The sequence below is a fragment of the Bos taurus genome, chromosome 6, assembly GCF_002263795.3.
Source record: "Bos taurus isolate L1 Dominette 01449 registration number 42190680 breed Hereford chromosome 6, ARS-UCD2.0, whole genome shotgun sequence".
NCBI classification, from domain to species: Eukaryota; Metazoa; Chordata; class Mammalia; order Artiodactyla; family Bovidae; genus Bos; species Bos taurus.
In genome coordinates this window covers 105202066-105225872 of record NC_037333.1, presented here as the reverse complement: position 1 = coordinate 105225872, position 23807 = coordinate 105202066, and the positions used below count along the sequence as shown (strand labels likewise).

The 23807-nt window shown below is 48.9% G+C and overlaps 1 protein-coding gene across 11 annotated transcripts in view; it reads left to right on the top strand.

The window, feature by feature from the left end:
- Nucleotides 1-794: 794 nt before the first annotated feature.
- The window catches only part of SLC2A9 (solute carrier family 2 member 9), a 280693-nt gene continuing 257680 nt past the window's right edge, over nucleotides 795-23807 (top strand). For 9 of the 11 annotated variants that reach the window (XR_009494947.1, XM_059887811.1, XM_024993632.2 and 6 more), the window contains exons 1-3: nucleotides 9825-9994; nucleotides 10645-10782; nucleotides 13541-13639. Coding sequence is in view for 10 of the 11 variants with exons in the window: in XM_059887811.1 (XP_059743794.1) it covers nucleotides 9905-9994; nucleotides 10645-10782; nucleotides 13541-13639 (327 nt within the window). In the remaining variant the exon portion in view is untranslated. Of the gene's footprint in view, nucleotides 896-4486; nucleotides 4587-9824; nucleotides 9995-10644; nucleotides 10783-13540; nucleotides 13640-23807 lie in introns of those variants that run through there. The other 2 variants (XM_015471765.3, XM_024993633.2) reach the window with 2 other exon arrangements.

The following is a 23807-nucleotide window of genomic DNA, read 5'->3' as shown; positions in this document are numbered from 1 at the left end:
GGGCACAGAGATGGGTCAGCTGTGGTCCCAGAGTGTAAGGAGTGTGTCAGGCAGGGTTCTCCGGAGAAACAGAGCCAATAGGATGTATATCTAGATAGATAGGTAGATTTTGATAGAAAAAGACAGAGAGCTTTTAAGGAATTAACTCACATGATCATGGGGCTGGCAAGCCCCAGACCCATATGGCAAGTCCACAGGCTAGAAATTCTGGCAGGAATTGAAGTTGCAACCTTGGCCTGAAGGCTGGAAACTCAGGCAGAATTTCTATGTTGTCATCTTAATGCAGAATTTCTTCTCCTATGGGGTGCCTTAGTCTTTGTTCTTAAGGCCTCCAGCTCAATGGATGAGGCTCACCTACGTTATGGAGGCCCATCTACTTAAAGTCAGCTGATTGTAAATGTGCGTGTGTGCTCAGTTGCTTCAGTCATGTCTGACTCTCTGTGACCCCATGGGCTGTAGCCCGCCAGTCTTCTCGGTCCATAGGATTCTCCAGGCAAGAATACAGAAGTGGGTTGCCATGCCCTCCTCCAGGAGATCTTCCTGACCCAGGGATAGAATATTCATCTCCTAAGCCTCCTGCTTTGCAGACAGATTCTTTACTGCTGAGCCCCCAGGGAAGCCCTGTTAAACGTGAGTCATACCTAAAAACTACCAGCAGTAGCTTGCCTGTTCTCTGAATGTCTAAGCACACAACTAGACACCGTGGCCTTGCCAAGCTGACACATAAAATGAACCCTCAGGAGGGGGTCAAAGTCACGGTCAAGGACGCAGATGAAAGAACCGTCAGTGGTTCAGTACAGTCTGGCTCCCGCAAGGCTAAGGGAAGAAGCTCGGGGAGGCACAGGACGCAAAGCGACTCAGACTTTCCAGAAGGAACAGACGGACAGCAGAGAAGGTGAGCCTGGAAGATGAGACAAAGGCAGGAGAGGAGGCAGTCCAGCCCGGGGGCCTGAGAGATAGCAAGAGGGGCCTGAACATGGAGGTCCAGTGGGCGGCATGTCCCTGGGCGTGTGCTGGCCATACGCAGGTGGGTCCCTCGGTGGAGGGCCTCCAGTCAACATTGTCAGGCAGCTCACGTGACTTCAAATTCAGAGCCCGTTAACCCGTAAGAACTTCTTATTCTTCCAAAACTGTAGTTTTTAGTCTACTTGGCTCCTTGACACCCTAAGGGCTTCATTCTTTAACAAAATGGTTTTCTCTTTCATTTGAAGACATTCTAAAAGCTTGCTTTTCCAGTTGTAGAAGTGATTGGTTTCTGTGTGTTTTAGTGTAGAAAATTGGAAAACAGAGGAAAGCAAATCAGATAAACATTGGCTGAGAAAGCACAGCTGAGTGGTAATTGCTGTTATGTTATGCTGTTTGCAGGATGTCTGCTTTCTCTGCATAGAAATATGTCATGAGTCGTCCGCTTATCTCTACAGCCTATCTCCTGCTGTGGTCTCTCTCTGCTGGGCCAGGCCTCTTACCTTCAATACGCCTCTTGAGAAGTCCATATGCTCCTCCTAAACTGTCTCTTCTCCCAGAATGTAAGCTCCGTCAGGGCAGGGTGAGGTCTGTTTTGCTCAAGATTTCATTCTCATAACCTAGATGCTTAGTGTTAAAGTGTAAGTCGCTCAGTCGTGTCCTACTCTTTGTAGCCCACCAGACTCCTCTGTCCATGGAATTCTTCAGGCAAGAATACTGGAGTGGGTTGCCATTTCCCTTCTCCAGGGAATCTTCCCAATCCAGGGATTGAACCTGGGTCTCTTGCATTGCAGGTAGATTCTTTACTATCTGAGCCACCAGGGAAGCCCTAGATGCTAGGAGCTTAATGAATAATTGTTCATTAAGCTTCAGTTCAGTTCAGTCACTCAGTCGTGTCGGGCTCTTTGCGACCCCATGAATCGCAGCATGCCAGGCCTCCCTGTCCATCACCAACTCCCAGAGTTCATTGAGACTCACGTCCATCGAGTCAGTGATGCCATCCAGCCATCTCATCCTCTGTCATCCCCTTCTCCTCCTGCCCCCAATCCCTCCCAGCATCAGAGTCTTTTCCAATGAGTCAACTCTTCGCATGAGGTGGCCAAAATAAATAATTTAATGTGTAAACATTTTTGGTTTAAATTTAACTTTAAATTAAAAAACACATGGGTGTGGTTCAAGTACAGTAAAGGATCCACATTGCCAACATCCGCTGGATCATCGAAGAAACAAGAGAGTTCCAGAAAAACATCTATTTCTGCTTTATTGACTATGCCAAAGCCTTTGATTGTGTGGATCACAACAAACTGTGGAAAATTCTTAAGAGACGGGAATACCATACCATCTGACCTGCCTCCTGAGAAATCTGTATACAGGTCAAGAAGCAACAGTTAGAACTGGACATGGAGCAACAGACTGGTTCAAAATAGGCAAAGGAGTATGTCAAGGCTGTATATTGTCACCCTGCTTATTTAACTTTTATGCAGAGTACATCATGAGAAATGCTGGGCTGGATGAAGCACCAGCTGGAATCAAGATTGCTGGGAGAAATATCAATAACCTCAGATATGCAGATGACACCACCCTTATGGCAGAAAGTGAAGAACTAAAGAGCCTCTTGAGGAAAGTGAAAGTGGAGAGTGAAAAAGGTGGCTTAAAGCTCAACATTCAGAAAACTAAGATCATGGTATCTAGTCCCATCACTTCATGCCAAATAGATGGGGAAACAATGGAAATAGTGACAGACTTTATTTTGGGGTGCTCCAAAATAACTGCAGATGGTGACTGCAGTTATGAAATTAAAAGATGCTTGCTCCTTGGGAGAAAAGTTATGACCAACCTAGACAGCAGAGACATTACTTTGCTGACAAAGGTCCCTCTAGTCAAAGCTATAGTTTTTCTAGTAGTCATGTATGGATGTGAGATTTGGACTATAAAGAAAGCTGAGCGCCAAAGAATTGATGCTTTTGAACTGTGGCGTTGGAGAAGACTCTTGAGAGTTCCTTGGATAGCAAGGAGATCCAACCAGTCCATCCTTAAGGAAATCAAACCTGAATATTCATTGGAAATACTGATGCTGAAGCTGAAACTCCAGTACTTTGGCCACCTGATGTGAAAAACTGACTCATTGGAAAAGACCCTGATGCTGGGAAAGATTGAAGGCAGGAGGAGAAGAGGAAGACAGAGGATGAGATGGTTGGATGGAATCACTGACTCAATGGACATGAGCATGAGTAAGCTCTGGGAGTTGGTGATGGACAGGGAAGCCTGGAGTGCTGCAGTCCATGGGGTCACAAAGTGTCAGACACGACTGAGCAACTGAACTGAACTGAAAGGATCCACCTACCAATGCACGAGACATGGGTTCAATCCCTGGGCTGGGAAGATCCCCTCGAGAAGCAAATGGCAACCCATTCCAAAATTATTACCTGGGAAATCCCAAGGACAGAGGAGCCTGATGGGCTACAATCCATGGGGTCATAACGAATCAGACATGACTTAGTGACTAAAAAAACAAGTACACCTATTTTTAATGTTGACTAGAGTATATTTCTTTATACATCTTCCTCACGTTGTCAAGTAAGAATGTATTATCAACACTTTCCAATGATATTAGGTATTCTTTAACATAAGCTTCCAGCACGTGAATGTGCCAAAATTTAAACTTTCTTCTTAAATATTCTGTCCTATTGTGAAGACCATTTTTCTACCATGAAAAATGTTGCAATGATCATCTCAGGCTTAAATCTTTGTACATTTTAATTACTGCTTTAGGCTAACTATAAATGCAGTCATTGGGCCAAAGGACTGAAATACTTTTACAGCTCTAGAGACATATTTTCAAACTCCAGAAAAGCTATAGAGTTTTCCACTTCTTTTGTGCTAGGGATTCGGGTTACAATTGTGCTGCATTTGTGTGTGCTAAGTCACTTCAGTCGTGTCCAACTCTTTGTGACCCCATGGACTGTAGCCCGCCAGGCTCCTCTGTCCAGGGGATTCTCCAGGCAAGAATACTGGAGCGGGTTGCCAGGCCCTCCTCCAGGAGATCTTCCTGACCCAGGGATCAAACTGCCTCTCTTATGCCTCCTACACTGGTAGGCGGGTTCTGTACCACTAGCACCACCTGGGAAGCTCCTACAATTGTGCTAACTGTTTGGTAATAGTTTCAATTTGACAGGCGACATTGCACTTTGAACTTATAGTACTTTTATTTTCACATCTTAAGGACAGAAAGTCTAGGATTTCCAAAATATGCCCCATCGTAAGAGGACCTTACAAATGAGGATATCCTGGGGAGGGGCCAGTACTTGATCAGCAACGTGCCAGGGGTGGGAAAACACAGCAGTGGTCCAACCTGACCGTCTCGTAAATGGAGAAACAGGCCAGAGAGGAACAGAGGCTCCCGGGGCTCTGGGGAAGCTGGGCCCGCCACCCTGGTGTCCTCACCAGGGCCTCCTCCCCTGGGTTCCTTATCTGTGACAGCCAGCGTCTGTCTAACCACTTCTCCCTTTTTTCTCTCTTTCAGGAACAAAAAAGCCCAGTCCAAAGGCTGACAAGGAACCATGAAGCTCAGGGAAAATGACTCAGCAGATAACAAAGGAAGCAACTTGGAGAAAAAGAAACTGGTCAGTCCTGGTTCCCTTATGTCTCCCTGGTAGGAGTGTCCAGGTGACCCTGAGGTGGTCCCTCCTGGGGGGAGGTGGCGAGGGGGCTGAGCAGTGAAGGATGAGCAAAATTAGGGGCACTGGTAAAAGGTGTGTGTGTGGACGAGTGTATGAGTGTCAGGACAGGCCCGGCACACCCAGGAATGCTGGGCTATGACCACATCCTTCTTTAAAAAAATTGTTTTGTAAAAATTGAAGTATTGCTGATTCATGATGTTATGCTAATTTTTGCTCTATGGCAAAGTGATTCAGTTATGCATAGAGACATGTTTTTAAAAATATTCTTTTCCAATAGAGACACAGATGTAGAGGACAAACGTGTGGATACCAAGGGGAGATGAGAGATGGTGGGATGAACTGGGAGATTGGGATTAACATGCATATACTACGATGTCTCAGTTCAGTCCAGTCACTCAGTCGTATCCGACTCTTTGCGACCCCACAGACCGCAACACACCAGGTTTCCCTGTCCAACACCAGCTCTAGAGACATATTTTCAAACTCCAGAAAAGCTGTATAGTTTCCCACTTCTTTTGAGCTGGGGATTCGGGTTACAACTGTACTGCGTATGTGCATGCTAAGTCACTTCAGTGATGTCTGACTCTTTGAGACCCCATGGACTGTAGCCTGCCAAGGCTCCTCTGTCCCTGGGATTCTCCAGGCAAGAATACTGGAGAGGGTAGACATTTTCTTCCCCAGAAGACCTTCCCAACCCAGGGATCGAACCCAGGTCTCCTGAATTGCAGGTGGATGCTTTACCGTCTGAGCCACTAGGGAAGCCCCGGCCACATCCTCGATAGAGTGAATTGCCTTAGGACCTGTCTGAGAGCACGGGCCACAGACCATGTGGCTGGGGATCTGGCATCAGATTTGGAGATGGGCGAATCCAGGCTCTCCCTGAACTTCTGTTCTTCCTCGTGGCATCAGCCTAGTGGATCCTCCTGAGCCTGGTGGGAGGGTGGGTGGCGTGGCAGGTGGGAACAGTTGGCAGAGGGTAGAGCAGTGTAGATGTGTCTTGGGAGATGGTTAGTGGGGAGCCCCAGTTAGCTGTCATCTGGTTCACAGAGCCTCACCGGATGGTGCTCATCACAGAGGCCTGGTACTCAAGCAGGGAAACTGGCCTTGGCAATGGTCCAGCTGCACCCTACTGGCCCCAACCCTTTTCTTTGCTGCTGTGAACACCGACACGAGGTTGGGGGCGGGGGGACCCAGGGGGATCTTTCTACAGAGAGTACTCACCGTGTCCTTTGTTGAGAAAAGGATGAGAACAAGAGCACTGGGCCAAGAAATAGCTCACCAGAGGGACAGGGGGATGTGAAGAACAATGAATGTTCATTGTGTGCTTAGCTGTAGACCAGGTGCTGTTTTAGGTTCCAGGGTTTTTAGTGTTCTCCACGCACAAACTCCTCAAATCTTAGCAAGTCTAAGAGGTGGTGGCACCATCATCAGGCCCATTTGACAGATGAGGACACTGTGCCAGAGAGGCCGAGAAACTTGCCCAAGAGCTCACAGGTTGTCAGAAGTGGGGCTGAGACCCAAAGCCAGGCAGTCCTTTGGGCACCACTGTCGGGGGGTTAACCGGCTGAGCTGTGGCAAGCAGAGAGAGCAGCTCTCATCAGGCTCATCAAGGCTTTCAAAAGAATGGAGCTCTCTGTTTTCTCACCTTGGAATGCACTGGGGTGCCCCCTGGGAATCCAAGACCCCCCATTTGTCTGAAGGAAGAAAGCACGGTTAACCCCAAGGCCAGGCTTCCTAAATAGGCGAGCCCAGCCTGGAACTTGAGCCAGAATAGTTGGGCTCCCATCTCAGGCGTATGACGTCACTGCTCACCTCTGGGCTGGTTTGCGGGAGAGCTGGGTGGCTGCTGCTGCTGCTAAGTCGCTTCAGTCGTGTCCGACTCTGTGCGACCCCAAAGACGGCAGCCCACCAGGCTCCCCTGTCCCTGGGATTCTCCAGGCAAGAACACTGGAGTGGGTTGCCATTTCCTTCTCCAATGCATGAAAGTGAAAAGTGAAAGTCAAGTCGCTCAGTCGTGTCCGACTCTTCGCGACCCCATGGACTGCAGCCCAGCAGGCTCCTCCGTCCATGGGATTTTCCAGGCAAGAGTACTGGAGTGGGGTGCCATTGCCTTCTCTGGAGCTGGGTTGGGGGGGGGGGGGGGCGACAACTGACAGACAGTCAGTTCCACCAATAAGAAGAACTCTTCAGGCTAAGCACCGCCTCCAGGCTGCACAACGAAAAAGGGGAAGTGACTTACTGCAAGTTTCTTTTGTTCCACTGAGTGGTGTCCAGTCCGGGTTTCTGGGAGAGCCCTTCGTGCAGCGCAGGGTCAGGGCAGCTGCTGGAAGGCTGTCCCACCCTCCACCGCCCCCCCCCCACCCCGCCCCGCTCCAGCCCCGCCTCCCCCACCTCCAGTCTGCACTCCGTTTGGGTGATCGGGCCTTTAGTGTTTTCAACCACCATGGGGAACATGGAACAATTTTAAATGAAAAAGGCAGGTCACTGACCCAATGTGAGTTTTAGCAAGATCAGGGACACCCCCCTGTTAAAGATGAGAAGACCAGGGTGGTTACGTGGAAAGGCCTGAGACAAGGAGCGGGTGGAGGAGGAAATGAGATGATGAGTAAGACACCCCATGGGGACCGCAGAGCTGGTTCCTCTCTGCACAGTGAAATAGCCATGCTGCCGCTCCCACACTTTAGGCCCCAACTCACTCAATTATTTTGCTTCTCCCCACACCCCCGGGGCATCCATGTCTGCAGGACTGGCTCTGCCCTCTCACCCCAAGCCCTTCTCTGCCTGCATTATTCCCCTGGCTTACTCATCCTGTAAGAGTCGGCTCTGGAATCACCTCTTCCAGGAAGTCTTCCAGGATCAGCCCCAGGTTGGCTCAGTGCCTTCTCCGTGTTTCCCAGGGGAATCCTCAGCTCTCACATGTGATGTCACAGTCGAGAGCTCCCATGTTAGAACCCTGCTCTGGACCCAGCTCTGTGAGGGGAACTGGCCAACTGGCTGAAAACTGGTTTCAGAAACAGCCAATTGTGCCAGCGGCCTCCCTGCATGACTGATATGCAGAATGAATATTGCACTGAATGATTCATGCACTCAGTAAATAACCAGCCTAATTATTCAGGGCTGGCTTTTTTCTTTCAGAAGTTTCAGCTCCCCACTGAGCAGCTCCCTTCCCACTGATCTGCATTCGCAGAGCTGGATGTGTTTGTGTGCACTTGACAATCCACGCTCCCAGAAATTCTGCTGTGATCCATAGCTTTTATTTCACCATGCACTTTCCATTAAACCCAGGTTGCCGGCTTCGGGTCTCTCTTTTGTGGATTTGCAGACGCCCTGGCCTTTTAGGGGTCCTCTGTTCCCCAAGCCTGCCATCATTCTGCCAGCCTCTGCACCTGGTCTCTGCTCTGGGCGCAAATGGCCAAGGCATATCCTAGACATAATTTAAGGCCCTTCTCTGACATCCGAGCAATTCAGCCGTACAGGGAGTTAATTCGCATGACATCCTGGTGTGCATGAGGGGTCTCGACTCCTTAATGCTTTCCCTGAGCCAGGCCACCTGTATGAGCAGGGCAGAGTAACAACCGGTGGCAAAGTCTTTTTCTTCCAAACCCACAACTTCCCCGCTTGTTCTAGAGCTGCAGGGCAGCCTGTCTTCATCTCCAATATGTTGCTGTGCGTTTTCTATTTGAGTCTCAGAATAACTCTGCAGGATAATCAGGGCAGGATAAAGCTCCCATTTTGCAAGCAAATCAACTTGCCTGAGGACACACAGCTAAATAGCGGTGGAGCCACAGTTGGAACCCTGCCAGGCTTCTCCGGTAGCCAGTAATCTGTCTGTCCCAGGCCGAAGGGAGATTTTGCTCTGGGTTCATGCTAGTTGCTCTCCTCCCAGCATGCTGGCCTTAAGAGGGGAAAGAAAAAGACGCCAGAGAAAGCGTCAACTTCAAATTGGCGCTTGCCATCTACCTCTGCCCACCTGCAATGTGGGAGACCTGGGTTCGATCCCTGGGTTGGGAAGATCCCCTGGAGAAGGGAAAGGCTACCCACTGCAGTATTCTGGCCTGGAGTATCCCATGGACAGTCCATGGGGTTGCAAAGAGTCAGACAGATTGAGAGACTTTTCACGCTTGAGCGCCTTCCACTTTCACTTTCATCCACCTCTGCAAAGATTAACTCTTCAGCTCCTGCAGCTGCTGACGTTCAACATCCCCTGAAGGGAGTTCAGGATGGAGATAGGGAATTGGGGCACTCCGTGCTCTGGGAAAACTGGCAGGACAGGTCTTCAGATAGTTAGATATTTTCAGGAGCTGATAGTATGAGCTCAATTCTTATGTCTCTTCATATCTAGAAAGCACTTCATCCCTTCGTGGTGACATCTGCTCTTTGTGACTAGCAGAAAACTTTTGCCAAGCTAAGTGCTTGATTGCATCAACTCCCTTTCACCCAGGTGGTCTGGTAGTCCTATCTCTTTCAGAATTTTCAACAGTTTATTGTGATCCACACAGTCAAAGGCTTTGGCATAGTCAATAAAGCAGAAATAGATGTTTTTCTGGAACTCTCTTGCTTTTTCCATGATCCAGCAGATGTTGGCAACTTGATCTCTGGTTCCTCTGCCTTTTCTAAAACCAATGGGCTTCCCTTATAGCTCAATCGGTAAAGAATCTGCCTGCAATGCAAGAGACCCGGGTTCGATTCCTGGGTCGGGAAGATCCCCTGGAGGAGGAAATGGCAATCCACTCCAGTATTCTTGCCTGGAAAATCCCATGGACAGAGGAGTCTGGTGGGCTACAGTCCATGGGGTCACAAGAGTCGGACACAACTTAGTAACTAAACCAACCCCTTCATCCCAATCATACATATATTCACCTTCCCCCACAACCTCTTTGGAGCAGTCTCTCAGAGCTATCTGAGGTGCTCTCTCCTGGGCTGCAGTCCTCATTTTGCCCCAAATAAAAATTCACACTATGCAATTTCTTTCTTTCTTTTTTTTTTTAAGTAGAAAAATCAGGTACTCAGGGTGGTGATTTCTGGGAAAAGAAATTTCCTTTTCAGGGCTTTCCAGCTGCTGCGGTGAAGGCCTGTGAATGCGGAAACATTTGTATTGCTCAATTCCTGTTCGGACAGGATACAATTGCCACATTTCCTGTTCGGCATCCCCTTGCCCTCCCTCTGTGGACTCTGCCTCCTGATTCAGGGAGATGGCCCAGCAGAGCCCCTAAGGAGCCAGCTGCGGGGAGGGCCGGGGGCGGGTCTTCGCCAAACAGGACATGGGCTCAGCTTCCCTTAGCCACAGCAACCCAGGGCCTCACGAGCGTGCCCATCCGAGGACTGTGATGCAGGGCAGGAGGAGACGAAAGGTAAACACAGCGCCTGGCCTCTGTCCGGGCCACGGAGGCCTCTCTCCGCCTTCCTGAAAAGCCTCTGGTCTTGATTCCTGGCTCCTGGACCCTGTGACGTTGGCTGCAGGGCTCCATCTCTGATGTCGCAGCTCCCTGGGCTCCCGCCAGCTTCTTCTGGCAGCGTGGCTGTGCTCGGGCAGTGAGGCCACACAGAGAACTGCTCTCATCATGTGTGCGGTGCTCTCGCCTCCCATCGTCTCCACCCCCACCTTGGGGTGGGTGGTAAGACCTGGCGGGCATGCAGGGGTGGGGGATCTGGGGGACGGGGCTCTCACCTGTGCTTCTCTGCCCTCCGATGGGTGCAGACAAGGACATAATGACCAAGGCTAGGAGTGAGAGAAGCCCAGGGACCCGCACAACCCAGGGATCAAAAGGAACAACATCTGAGCTGAGCCCCAGAGGATGAGTTTAAAGACGAAAGGCGATGGAGGGCGGGCATGGTGTCCAAAAGTGATTCTGTTCCATCAGTGCATCCCATTCAGTTCCCGCTCCTCTTACTGCAGAGAGTACTCTGACCCCACACTTGCCAACATCCATCTCTATGGTCCATAAATCCTCCTTCTGGCCTCTGCCCAATCACCAGCGTTTACAGAGCACTTTCTCCGCAGGTTTGGGGTCTGGAAGCAAGACCCCCGCCCTCAAAAATTAAGACCCACACCAACTGTCCAGCCTCTGCTGTTGATACTCAGGGTACCTACCCCTGGACACCTACTCTAACTTCTTTCTTCTGCAGAATATCCCATGAGGTGGGTCTGTTGCAGGGAAGGGCCAATTCTGACTCCATTTTGGAACCGTTTCTTTGACTTGCTTTTCATGGCTTTTGTTATGATCATATATAAGGGCCTGCCTCAGACAACCCTGTCCCTCTGCCAGACTGTTCAAGTGCCCTTGTTCAGAACACTGCAGAAAGGAAACAGCTAACACAGCCCCTGGAGACTTATCATTCTAGGATATACTTGCAAGATTAATGACCTTTTTACTTTGTTTCCTCACAACTCCCCCACCCCCCATCTCTGTTCTAGAAAAGAGCCAGGCATCCAGAGCCTGATAAGATGGTTGTTTTGAGACATTTGTCTGCCGTCTTCTCGGTCTGCTTGGACTCCGTCACAGGTCTATTAACATCCCCATTTCACAGATGAGGACTTCGAGTCACAGAGGAGCTATACCACTGGTCTGCTGCTGCTGCTGCTAAGTCGCTTCAGTCCTGTCCGTCTCTGTGCGACCCATAGATGGCAGCCCACCAGGCTCCTCCGTCCATGGGATTTTCTAGGCAAAAGTACTGGAGTGGGGTGCCATTGCCTTCTCCAACCACTGGTCTAAGTTTACACAATTGTAACTGGCAGAGACGGGGGTCAGACAAAATTGATAGAAAAGTAAAAGTGAGGAGGTGGGACTTTCAGGGCAACTTTCAACGGGTCTTAGATATGAAGGTCTCCAGAAGCGAGGATTTCAGGGGGCACAGAGGCTTCAACCAGGGTGAGAGACCTTGGCATGTAGCTTGGCCAACAGCTATTCTGCACAGCTTGGTCAGAAGGAGCAGAGAGAGAAAACAGAGTGAACAGCCGTTCAGAACACTGGCTACGTGCACACACCCTCTCCGCGTCCGCAGGCAGCTGCACAGCCACAACAGTCTACACAGCCCATTTTACAGTTGGGCAAGCTGAGGCCCAGAAAGGTCCAGAAAGGTCAAGACCCTGGACAGGTCCCACAGCCGTGGTGGAGCGGTCCGGCACTGGAGCCTGTGCCGGAGGAGGCTGCCAAGGTGGGCCAAGCAGGGAACTGGCTGTCAGAGTCTAGCTTCCTTATCTGGTCAGTGTTTGATTTATTCCCTTCCCTAAACCGTGGACCTCATCTATTAACATCACGTCTACTGCTGCATCCCTGGAGCTTTGTCAGGGTCTGGCACTTAGAGGACACACACAGACACACACACACGAAAAATGATGGAGAGAAAGTGCCTTCCGAGAGCACCGGGTCCCCCTATCTGACAAGTGGTCCACACTTGCCTGGCCAGGTTAGGATGGCAGCCCCTTCCCACTTCCAGCCCCTGCCTTCTGGCCAGCCTTTGCCAAGGGGCCCAGCTGCTTGTACTCCCAGTCCCGTGGTGGCAGTGGCCATCCACGGATGGGTTCCAGCGGGCAGGATTACATGGAGATAAATGCTTGGTCCTCCAGGCCAAGCCCTGTCTCTGTCTGTCTGCAGGTCCTTGTCCTAAGGTGCTCACACCAGCCTGTGGGTGGACAGCGCAGCCTGGAACAGAGTACTCGTGGGTGGGTGTGCCTTCTGGGGCTGTCAGAAGCGTTAGCCCCTGAGACGCTGCACCCAGGAGAGGAGGCAGTGGGGGGAGGCAGTGTGGTTCGGTGGGTGCTGCAGGGGGCATGCTGGAGCTGGACCACCTGGGTGGGCTCTGATCTCCATCCCAGACACCACCAGGGACTGCTCCGTGTAGGGTAAGGGGGTTAGAGAAGGCAAGGTTCAGAATAAAGAACCAGACCGGCACTTTACAGGAACAGATCACCTTTAATGAGGCGAGAAGGGGCAGCAGTCAGATTAGTGAGCTGCTGCAATGACCCAAGAAAAGAGTAAGTATATATAGATATATATGTGGAAATCTACTGTCTTAAGGGGGCCAGTTTTTCTCCAAGGTTGTTCAGATTCATTTCAGTTCAGTTTAGTCGTTCAGTCGTGTCCGACTCTTCGCGACCCCATGAATCGCAGCAGGCCAGGCCTCCCTGTCCATCACCAACTCCCGGAGTTCATTCAGACTCATGTCCGTCGAGTCAGTGATGCCTAGTTATCTCTTAAACGGCTCCAGCAAGGAATTCTGGAGATGGCCAGAGGCTGGGACCGAATCAACCTTAATGTAAATTTTTTTTCCGGGTGAGAGAGTTCTTTGTTTTGCATAGAATGGTGGGGAGGACCCAGAGGGGAGTTTTAACTCCAGGCTATTTTGAGCCAAGTAGCTTTCCTTCACTCCGTGCCTCTGTTTCCTCACCTGTAAAATCAAGATAAAATGTACTGATCCTAGGAGTCTGTGGAAGAATTCCCAGAAAGGGCTGAGAACAGATGCCTGGCCCGTAGGTTTTAGCGAGAACCCAGATGCTGCTGCTGGCAGCTTAGCCTGGCTTTGCTTTTTACCTCGGAGATGAGTCAGAGACTGGCCAGATTCTGCTAAAATCACAGGGCTGTAGCTGCTAACAGCACCTGCGAAAGGACGTTAGGTCTGCGTTGCACAGATCTCTTGCAGCCCGATAAAGGGGGCAGTCGTGTGGCCGGGAGGGTGGGGGGCGGGAGGTGGGGGGACCGATGGCAAACTGAGCTCCCTGGACTGGCCACGCCCACCTGGACCGGCCCCGGAGGGGAGCCCCTCCTGGACAGCTGGCATCCTTACCCTGGGAATCCTCCCCAGGGAAGAGGACAGCCCACCTGCGTCCTGCGGGCCCCTGGCTGTGCCCCCCCAAACCCCGAGCGCCAGCTCTGACGTGCTTTGCTCTCCTTTCCCAGGACTGGTCCTGCTCGTTGATCGTGGCATCTCTCGTGGGCGCCTTCGGCTCCTCCTTCCTCTACGGGTACAACCTCTCCGTGGTGAACGCCCCGACTCCGGTGAGTGCCTCATGGCCGCGAGAGAAGCCCGGCAGAGGGCGCTGCAGCCACGCGGAAAACCGGGTGTTAGCACCAAGGCTTGGATTGGTACCCCATTCTGCAAACCTTTGCGGGCCGGTTCTGTGCCAGACACCGGCTGGACACTGGGGTGAGGGGAGGGATAGAGGAAGGGAGAGCAGTCCCTGCGCTCGAGGGAGAGGTAGGAGATAAAGAAACAGAGGATGATGGCCCTGCGTGGGATCAGTTCCTTGCTCCTGGAGGGTCCTGGGAGAGTGTAGGGAAAGGAGAGGGGTCGCGGGAGGTCCCAGGGTTCAGATCCTAAGGATCTTATTCCAGGGCAAGGAACACGGAATCTGAGGCTCACGGAGGGATCTTAGGCATAGAAACATTTCCCTGGCCTGTTTTTTGTTTTTCTTGCCTGTGTTTATGGCTTTTAATCACAGCTAGAGGTCACTTGGGTATCTGTTGGTTTAAGATGCATCGCTGGCTCTTGTTTTCTTCTGAAATCAGGTCATTAGGTGCGGTTCCCCAGGCCCTCTTAATATCACTCTGATGGTTTGCACTTGAAAGTTTGGTTTGCACCCACCTAGGCTGTTAGGTTTAGGTTCTACCTATTCCTGGAGGTGCTGGCTTCTACTTGACCAACCTCCATCCCTGGGGTAAAATGGTGGGGTCAAGGGTGGTGGGACAGGAAGACTTCCTGGAGGAGGTGATATCAGAGCTGCATCTTGACTGTGGAGCAAAGGCACAGAAGCCTGAGATATGAAACATTTGCAGAAATACAGGTCTGGTACAGTTGGAGCCCAGGATGTATTTTGGAGAATGTAAGGGCATGAGCTAAAGAGGCAGATAGAGTGCAGGCTGTGGACTTTGCCGAGTGTTTGTAAGGCTTCTCCTTGTTTGGGGGGCCTATGCTGTGTGCAAAACAGAGGGGGAGGCCGAATCAGTGCATCTCAAAGGGATCCCAGGAGCCCTGACTTTGCAGACATGCCTCAGGGATCCAGGCGCCATCTGTGCAGAAAAGCACTGTTTTTTCACTCTGTTAACTCTTTTATGTTTGGGGCTCTGTCAGTTCATTTGAAAAATTGATTCTGATACTGAAAATGGTTTGCAAAACCAGGAGGACTAGATGGCTTCTCTGAGCACTGGCAGCAATCAATGGCTTTGATTTTGTCATTGTGATGTCATCCTGAGATGGGGTCTGATTTGTCCATATTTGTCTTTAAGAGCATTGGGGATTTGCACTCTTTTATTTACTTGGTCTTCCCAGGTGATGGAGTGGTAAAGAATCCACCTGCCAATGCAGGAGATGCAGGAGACTAGGGTTCTACCCCTGGGTCTGGACTTTTCCCTGGAGAAAGAAATGGCTACCCACTCCAGTATTCTTGCTTGGAGAATTCCATGGAGAGAGGTGCCTGGAAGGCTACAGTCCATGGGGCTGCAAAGAGTCTGACATGACTAAGCACACAATTTATTATTTATTTGGCTGAGTTTTTTCTTAGTTTCGGCATACTGTATCTTCCTTGCATGCTGCGGGATCTTTCATTGCGGCACATGGATTCTCTAGTTGTGGCTCACGGGCTTAGTGGCTCCGTGGCATGTGGGATCTTAGTCCCCCAACTAGGGATTGAACCCACATCCCCTGCATTGCAAGGTGGATTCTTTAACCACTGGACCACCAGATAAGTCTCTGGGAATGTGCACTTTTGCTTCATCTTGATAATCCAGCAGAGCCTCCAGCGGAGGGTAGAGAATCTTTGCACTTATGGCTTATGGGGCAAAGAGACATGTAAAACTTGTAAAACTTGAACATGGAATAGAATGATATGAGTGGAAACGTCATAGTTCAAGCAATGACCATGGGGACAGGTAGAAGGAGTAATCATGTTGTTCATGCATTCAAGAAACTGTTTTTAATGAATAAATTTTATGTTTTAGAGCAGTTTTAGGTTAGAGAAAAGCACAGAATTTCCGTATACTCCCTGCCCCGACACATGCAGTCTCAACACTCTGAACATCCTGCACCAGAGCCGTACCTTTGTTATAACTGGTGACCCACATTCACACATCCTTATCAGCCAAAGCCCACAGTTTACATGAAGGTTCACTCTTTGTGTTATACTTTGTACAGATTTGGACACAGGTATAATGACTTGTGGGCCCGCCTAGTGGCTCAGTGGTAAAGAATCCGCCTGCCAGTGCAAGAGACAGGGGTTCAATTCCTGGGTCGGGAAGATCCCCTGAGGAGGCAATGACAACCCAGTCCAGTATTCTTGCCTGGAGAATCCCATGGACAGAGGAGCCTGGAGGGCTACAGTCCACGGGGTTGCAAAGAGCTGGACACAACTGAGCGACTAAACAATAACAACAAAAGCAACATGATGACTTGTACCCACCACTGTAGTATGCTGCACATAGTCCCTAAACACCCTCTGTGCTCTCCCTGTGAGTTCCTCCTTCCTGCACCCTGGCAACTACTGATCTTTTGACTGTCTCCACACAGGCACACCTTGCTTTATTGCCCTTTCTTTTTGCAGGTATTGTATATTTCACAAATTGAAGGTTTGTGTTAACCCTGTGCTGAGCACGTCTACGGCACCATTTTTCTAACAACGTTTACTCACGGCTTGTCTCTGTGTTACATTTTGATGATCTCACAGTATTTCAGACTTTTCCATTATTATATTCATATGGCGATCTGTGATTTTTTTTTTGGCTGCACTTGCAGCATGCAGGATATGAGTTCTCTGACTCGGGAGAGAACCCATGGCCCCTGCATTGGGAGCACAAGTCCTAACCACTGGATCACCAATGGTCCACCAATCAGGACTCTTGTTGATGTTACTGTTGTAACTGCTTTGGGGCTCCACAGTCTGAGCCCATATAAGGCACAGAACTTGGTGGGTCAGTGTTGTGTGAGTTCTGACTGTCCACCGACCAGCTGTTCCCCCATCTCATCTCTTTCTCCTTGGGCCTCCCTATTCCCTGAGACCCAACAAGACTGAAATTAAGCCAATGAATAACCCTACAATGGCCTCTAAGTGTTCAAGTGACAGGAGGAGTCATATGTCTCACCTTAAATAAAAAACTAGGAATTACTAAGCGCACTGAGGAAGGCATGCTGGAAGCTAAGAGGGGTGTAAAGCTAGGCCTCTTGCCCCAAACAGTTGCCCAAGTTGTGAATGCAGAGGAATAGTTCTTGAAGGAAATTAAAGCTGCTACTCCAGTGAACACATAAATTGACCACAAAAGTAAAGCAGCCTTATTGATGATCTAGAGAAGGGTGTAGTGGTCTGGAAGGAAGATTCCACCAGACACAACATTCCTTTAACCAAAGCCTAAACCAGAGTCAGTTTCCCAGCTGGCGCTAGTGGTAAAGAACCTGCCTGCCAATACAACTGATGCGAGAGATACGGCTTTGATCCCTGGGTTGGGAAGATCCCCTGGAGGAGGAAATGGCAACCCACTCCAGTAGAAAATGTGGAAAATCCTACAGACCAAGGAGCCTGGTGGGCTACAGTCTACGGGGTCACAAAGAGTCAGATGTGACTGAGCGAGCAGCATGCAGCATGCAATCCAGAGCAAGATCCTGACTCTCTTCAATTCTGTGAAGGCTGAGAGAGGTGAGGAAGCCGCCAAAGAGAAGTTTGAACTGATAGCCAGAGATCGATTCGTGAGGTTTTAGGAACATAAAGTGTGAGGTGAATCAGCAAGTGCTGATGTAGAAGCTGCCGTAAGTTATCCAGAAAATCTAGTTAAGATAATTTATGAAGGTGGCTATGCTAAACAACAGACTATCAGTGTAGACGAAACAGCTTTCTATTGGAAGATACCATCTAGGACTTCCATAGCCCCGGAGGAGAAGTCAGTGCTTGACTTCGGAGCTTCAAAGGACTGGCTGACTCTCGTTAGGGTGGTGATCTTAAGCTGTGGATTTTAAGCTGGAGCCAATGCTCATTTACCAAACTGAAAATCCTAGGGCCCTTAAGAATTTTGCTATCTTGTCTCTGCTTTTGCTAAACAGAAGAAATGACAAAGTCTGAATGACGGCACATCTATTTACTGAATATTTTAAGCCCACTGTTGATACCTACTGCTCAGAAAAAAAGATTCTCTTGAAAATTAGATTGCTGACTGACCATGCACCTGGTCACCCAAGAGCGCTGATGGAAACACACGATGAGATTAATATCGTTTTCCTGCCCGCTAATACATCAAGTAGACGAGATCGGGTGCGTGCAGATTGCTATGGCTGTAGATCAACCCTAAAGGAAATCAACCCTAAATATTTGCTGGAAGGACTGTTACTGGAGCTGAAGTTCCAATACTTTGGCCACCTGACTTTTTCCAATTCATTGAAAAAGTCCCTGATGCTGGGAAAGATTGAAGGGAAAAGAAGGGGGTGGCAGAGGATGAGATGGTTAGATAGCATCACAGACTCAATGGACATGAATCTGAGCAAACTCCCAGAGATAGAGAAGGACCAGGAAGCCTGGCATCTGCAGTCCATGGGGTCACAAAGAGTCAGACACGACTGAGTGACTGAACAAACAAGAGAGCTTATACAACATCCATGCTACTGCCTGGGGATTAAGGGGATAATTTTGATTTCCAAGTCTTATTTAAGAAATACATTTCCTGGGAAGGCTAGGGGGAAGCAATAGTTAGGAGTTTTGCTTGGACATGTTTGTGTATGTGCTCACTCAGTCGTGTCCAGCTCTTTGTGGCTCTGTGCACTATAGCCTACCAGGCTCCTCTGCCCATGAAATTTTCCAGGCAAGAATACTGGAGTGGGATGCCATTTCCTACTCCAGGGGATTTTCCCAACCCAGTGATTGACCCTGGGTCTCTTGGGTCTCCTGCAGTGTCACGTGGATGCTTTATCACCCATGCCACCTGGAAAGCCTATTATGGACATCCACGCACTGCTATATTTAAGATAGATACCCAACAAGGACCTACTGTATAGCACATGGACCTCTGCTTATTGTTATGTGGCAGCCTGGATGGGAGGACTGTTTGGGGCGAGAATGGATCCGTATACATGTATGGCTGAGTCCCTTCTTCGCTGTTCACCTGAGACTATCACTACATTGTTTGTTAATTGGCTCTGCTGCTACTGCTGCTGTTAAGTCGAGTCAGTTGTGTCCGTCTCTGTGCGACCCCCTAGACGGCAGCCCACCAGGCTCCCCTGTCCCTGGGATTCTCCAGGCAAGAACACTGGAGTGGGTTGCCATTTCCTTCTCCAATGCATGAAAGTGAAGTGAAAGTGAAGTTGCTCAGTCATGTCTGACTCTTAGCGACCCCATGGACTGCAGCCTACCAGGCTTCTCCATCCATGGGATTTTCCAGGCAAGAGTACTGGAGTGGGGTGCCATTTCTTTCTCCAGTTAATTTGCTATACCCCAATATGAAAGAAAGTTTAAGATGTTTTTTAAAAATATATTTCATAAGGCTATACCTGCCATAGATAATTATCCCACTGATGGATCTGAGCAGGGTAAATTGATAACTTTGCAGAAAGGAGTCACCATTCTAGATGCCATTAAGAACATTGACTCTTTGCGACCCTTTGGACTATACAGTCCATGGAATTCTCCAGGCCAGAATACCGGAGTGGGTAGCCGTTGCCTTCTCCAGGGGATCTTCCCAACCCAGGGATGGAACCCAGGCCCCCACATTACAGGCGGACTCTTTACCAGCTGAGCCACAAGGGAAGCCCTGTGATTCATAGGAAGAGGTCAAAATATTTACATTAACAGGAGTTTGGAAGAAGTTGGTTCCAATCCTCGTGGATGACTTGGAAGGGTTCAAGACTTCCATGGAGGAAGTCACTGAAGATGTGGTGGAAACAGCAAGAGAACTAGAATGAGAAGTGGAGTGCTGAGTCACTGCAGCCGTGCCTGACTCTTTGTGACCCCATGGACTATAGCCCGCCCAGGCTCCTCTGTCCATGGGATTCTCCAGGCAAGAATACTGGAGTGGGTTGCCATGCCCTCCTCCAGGGGATCTTCCCGACCCAGAGATCGGACCCTAGTCTCTCGTGTCCCCTGCACTGGCAGGCAGGTTCTTCACCACGAGCACCACCTGGGAAACCAGAGCCTGAAGACTGAATTGCTGCCATCTCATGATAAAACGTTCACAGATGAATAGTTGCTTCTCACGGTTGAGCAGAAGTAAGTGGTTTCTTGAGATGGAATCTACTCCTGGTGAAGACACTGTGAAGACTGTACTATATAAATTTAGTTGTTAAAGCAACGGCAGGGTTTGAGAGATTTGACGCCAATGTTGAAAGAAGTTCTGCTATGGGTAAAATGCTATCAGGCAGCTTTTCGTGCTATAGAGAAATCATTCACGAAAGGATGAGGCAATCAATGCAATAAATTTCATCAGTCTCTTATTTTAAGAAATTGTCACAGCCATCCCGGCCTTCAACAACCACCACCGTGATGAGTCAGCAGCCATCAACATGGAGGCAAGACCCTCCACCAGCAAAAAGACCACAATTTGCTGAAGACTCAGATGTTAGTTAGCATTTTCTTAGCAGGAAAGTATTTTTTAATTAAGGTATATAAATTGTTTTAAAAGACCATGTTATTACACATTCAACTATAGTGTAAGGTAAATGTAACTTTTACATATGCTGGGAAACCAAAAATTCATGTGACTCACTTAATCGTGATATTCACTTGATTGTGAGACTTTGGAACCAAAGTCAAAGTATCTTCAAGTATTTTGTCCTTTCCAGAATGTCACATATTTAGACTCATGCAGTATATTCAGGTTGGCTTATTTTACTTAATAATATGCATCAAAGTTTCCTCCATGTCTATTCATGGCTTGAAAGCTCATTTGTTTTTGGCTCCAGATAATATTCCATTGTCTGGATGTTGTTGTTCAATCACTAAGTCATGTCCGACTCTTTTTGACCCCAGGGACTGCAGCACGCCAGCCTTCCCTGTCCTTCACTATCTCCCAGAATTGGCCCAAATGCATATCCATTGAGTTGGTGATACCATCCAACCATCTTATCCTCTGTCATCCCCTTTTCCTTCTGCCCTCAATGTTTCCCAGCATCAAGGTCTTTTCCAGTGAGTAAGCTCTTCCCATCAGGGGGCCAAAGTATTGGAGCTTCAGCTTCAGCATCAGTTCTTTCAATGAATATTCAGGGTTGATTTCCTTTAAGATTGACTGGTTTGATCTTCTTGCAATCCAAGGGATTCTCAAGAGTCTTCTCCAGCACCACAATTTGAAAGCATCAATTATTTGGCGCTCAGCCTTCTTTATGGTCCAACCCTCACCTCCGTACATGACTATTGGAAAAACCATAGTTTTGACTATATGGACATTTATCAGCAAAGTGATGTCTCTGCTTTTTTTATACACTGGTTATGTTTGTCATAGCTTTCCTGCCAAGAAGCAAGTGTCTTGAAGTGAGTTGCCATTTCCTCCTCCAGGGGATCTTCCTGACCCAGGGATCGAACCCACGTCTTTTGCATCTCCTGCATTGCAAGCAGATTCTTTCCCGCTGAGTCACAAAGAAAGCTTCTGTGTCTGGATGTACCCTAGTTTATTTAGCCACTCACCTGCTGAAGGACATCTTGATTACATCCAAGCTTTGGCAATTATGAATAAAGCTGCTATAAATATCCATACAATCCAGAAATTACCCTTCTTGGTATTTACCAAAATAAACTGAACACTTATGTCCGCACAAAACCCTGCATATGAATGTCTGCTGGATGTCTCTGTCTGCTGGTTCATTCTTAATTATACAACTGTATTTTGTATGTATGGGCTTCTCAGATGGCACAGTGGTAAAGAATCTGGCTGTCAATGCAGGAGATATCTGGGTTGGGAAGATACCCTGGAGGAGGAAATGGCAACCCACTCCAGTATTCTTGCCTGGAGAATCCCTTGGACAGAGGAGCCTGGTGGGTTACAGTCCATGGGGTCACAAAAGAGTCAGATACAACTGAGCATGCAAGCTTGTACATTTTATGTATACAATGGATATCATACAAAGTATATTCTAAACATAAAAATACTGGGAAAAAAGTTTGTTAAATGAGAGAATGAGAAAGAAAAACTAAATGAGAACTTGGCTTTGTCAAGGGGGTCTAATTTATTGCCGCCACTCCCAAGCCACATAAACTAGGACTTAGTTGAAACAATGCCAGCTTCCACAAAAATAACAGTGAGTGGTCTGGCTTTAATAATGAATGAGTCACGTTTCAGTGATTTCTGAGTTGGTGACATTTGTTCTTTTCTAGGGAGGGGATACGGAAGCTCACCCCCCTGTCCTGCCCTAGGGTCAGTATTTAAGCCCAGGGCTTCAGCAGAACAATTAATTTGACTCATCATACATTTCCCAGCAGCAGTGGTGTAGTTTATCATTTTCTTCTCCCCAGTCCTTCCCTAAGGGCAGGTAAACATGCAGTGATAAGGAGTTAAATCATCACCTCTATCTCCAAGAGCAGAGCCATCCCAGTTAGCGGCAGATGCTAAATGCCGGCCCAGGCAAAGATGCCAATGAGCCAGCAGACAGAGAAGCAGAAGCAAGTTGTGGTCCTTTCCATTAATCCCACCCCAGGCTGCCATTTTAAAGCCGCTGTTCTGGAAGCCCCCTTGCTCTCAGAAAAGCAGGGCACATCATGGGATGCCTCTGTGTTCTGAGATCTTTAACAGGGAAAATTATTAAATAGGAGGGCTGAGGAGGGTAGAGCTTGTTACAGACATCTGGGTGGATCAGGACCAGTGGGGGCAGGGGAGAGTGGGGCTCCACCTCTTGGTGGGAGAAGGCTAAGATTACAGGAAAAACCAGCGCATCTTATCGTTTCAGAAACAACTGGCCATTATTTTGATGAGATAGGCATCTGATTAACTTCATCATGGACCAGCATTTCCTCTGATTTGAGAATCGCATTCTTGCTTTCTCCTTTTTTCTCTTTTCCTTTTGTCTCATCCTGTCTCACTAGTTATGCAAGCAAAACAGGCTGCTATTAGCAAAAACAAACAGCACAACTTTAATGATTCAACCATAAAATTACTGCTCTGATTCCCCTTCTATGAAGCAGGAACTGAATCTCTCATTTGGATATCAACCTTCATGGCAGATATTGTGACATGCGTGCGTGCATGCTAAGTTGCTTCTTTCATGTCCGACACTTCGCAACCCCATGGACTGTAGCCCACCAGGCTCCCCTGTCCATGGGATTCCCCAGGCAAGAATTCTGGAGTGGGTTGCCATGCCCTCCTCCAGGGGATCTTCCAGACCCAAGGGTGGAACCCGCATCTCTTATGTCTCCTGCTTTGGCAGACAGGTTCTTTACCACTAGCGTCACCTGGGAAGCCCTAGATATTGTGAGAGTAATCTCATTTTACAAAACAGGGAGCCTGGGGGGCGGGAAGAGAGATGGGGTAACTGACTCAAGGCCACTCAGCCAATGGGGAGTCACAATCTCAGCCCCACCCAAAGGCCACTTTTAAGACTTTGTCTAAATCTCCCTTTTCTTATTTCCCCAGAGATCAGCCACATATGCATTTTATATCCTCTTTGGGAGCTCAGTATTTATTTTGCAAGCATTTTTTCCATGTTACTGAGTACTCCCATCGCCAGGATTGCTAACAGCTGTGTATTGCTGCCTCCCATGGCTGCTCCACCTTCCCAAAGTGGGCCTCTTAGATTGCTCTCAATTTTTCTCTAGTACGAGATGCTGCCGCACTGTTTAACCTGGGATCTCTGAGTCATTGTTTGCTTTTAATCGGAGCTGGCAGAACTGCTGGCTGACAGGAGGAGGGTGCCTTTCCAGGCCTGGGGTGTTGATGTCTGAATATTCCACACTGTGGGTGCCACTCCTGGGGTCCCCAGATTATGGGAGCTCAGATGCCTGCCTCTTTGAGTTAAAATCTTTTCCTTTCGTAAAGCTCCTCTGTGGGAAAATGCCTTTGTTGAGCCTAATGATCAAAGGACCATATTCCCAACTCAGAGCTGCTCTGCTTCGAGGGGTGGGTGCCCTGGCTGCTGCAGCCAGACAGAGGGAACCCAGTGACAGCCAGCCCAGGAAGGCAGGGAGTCAGGATGGAGGAGGAGATTGGATGGCATGACTGGTATGAACAAACCCAGGCAGACAAAACTGGAAACATTCTCTTTCCGCCTGACGGGAGA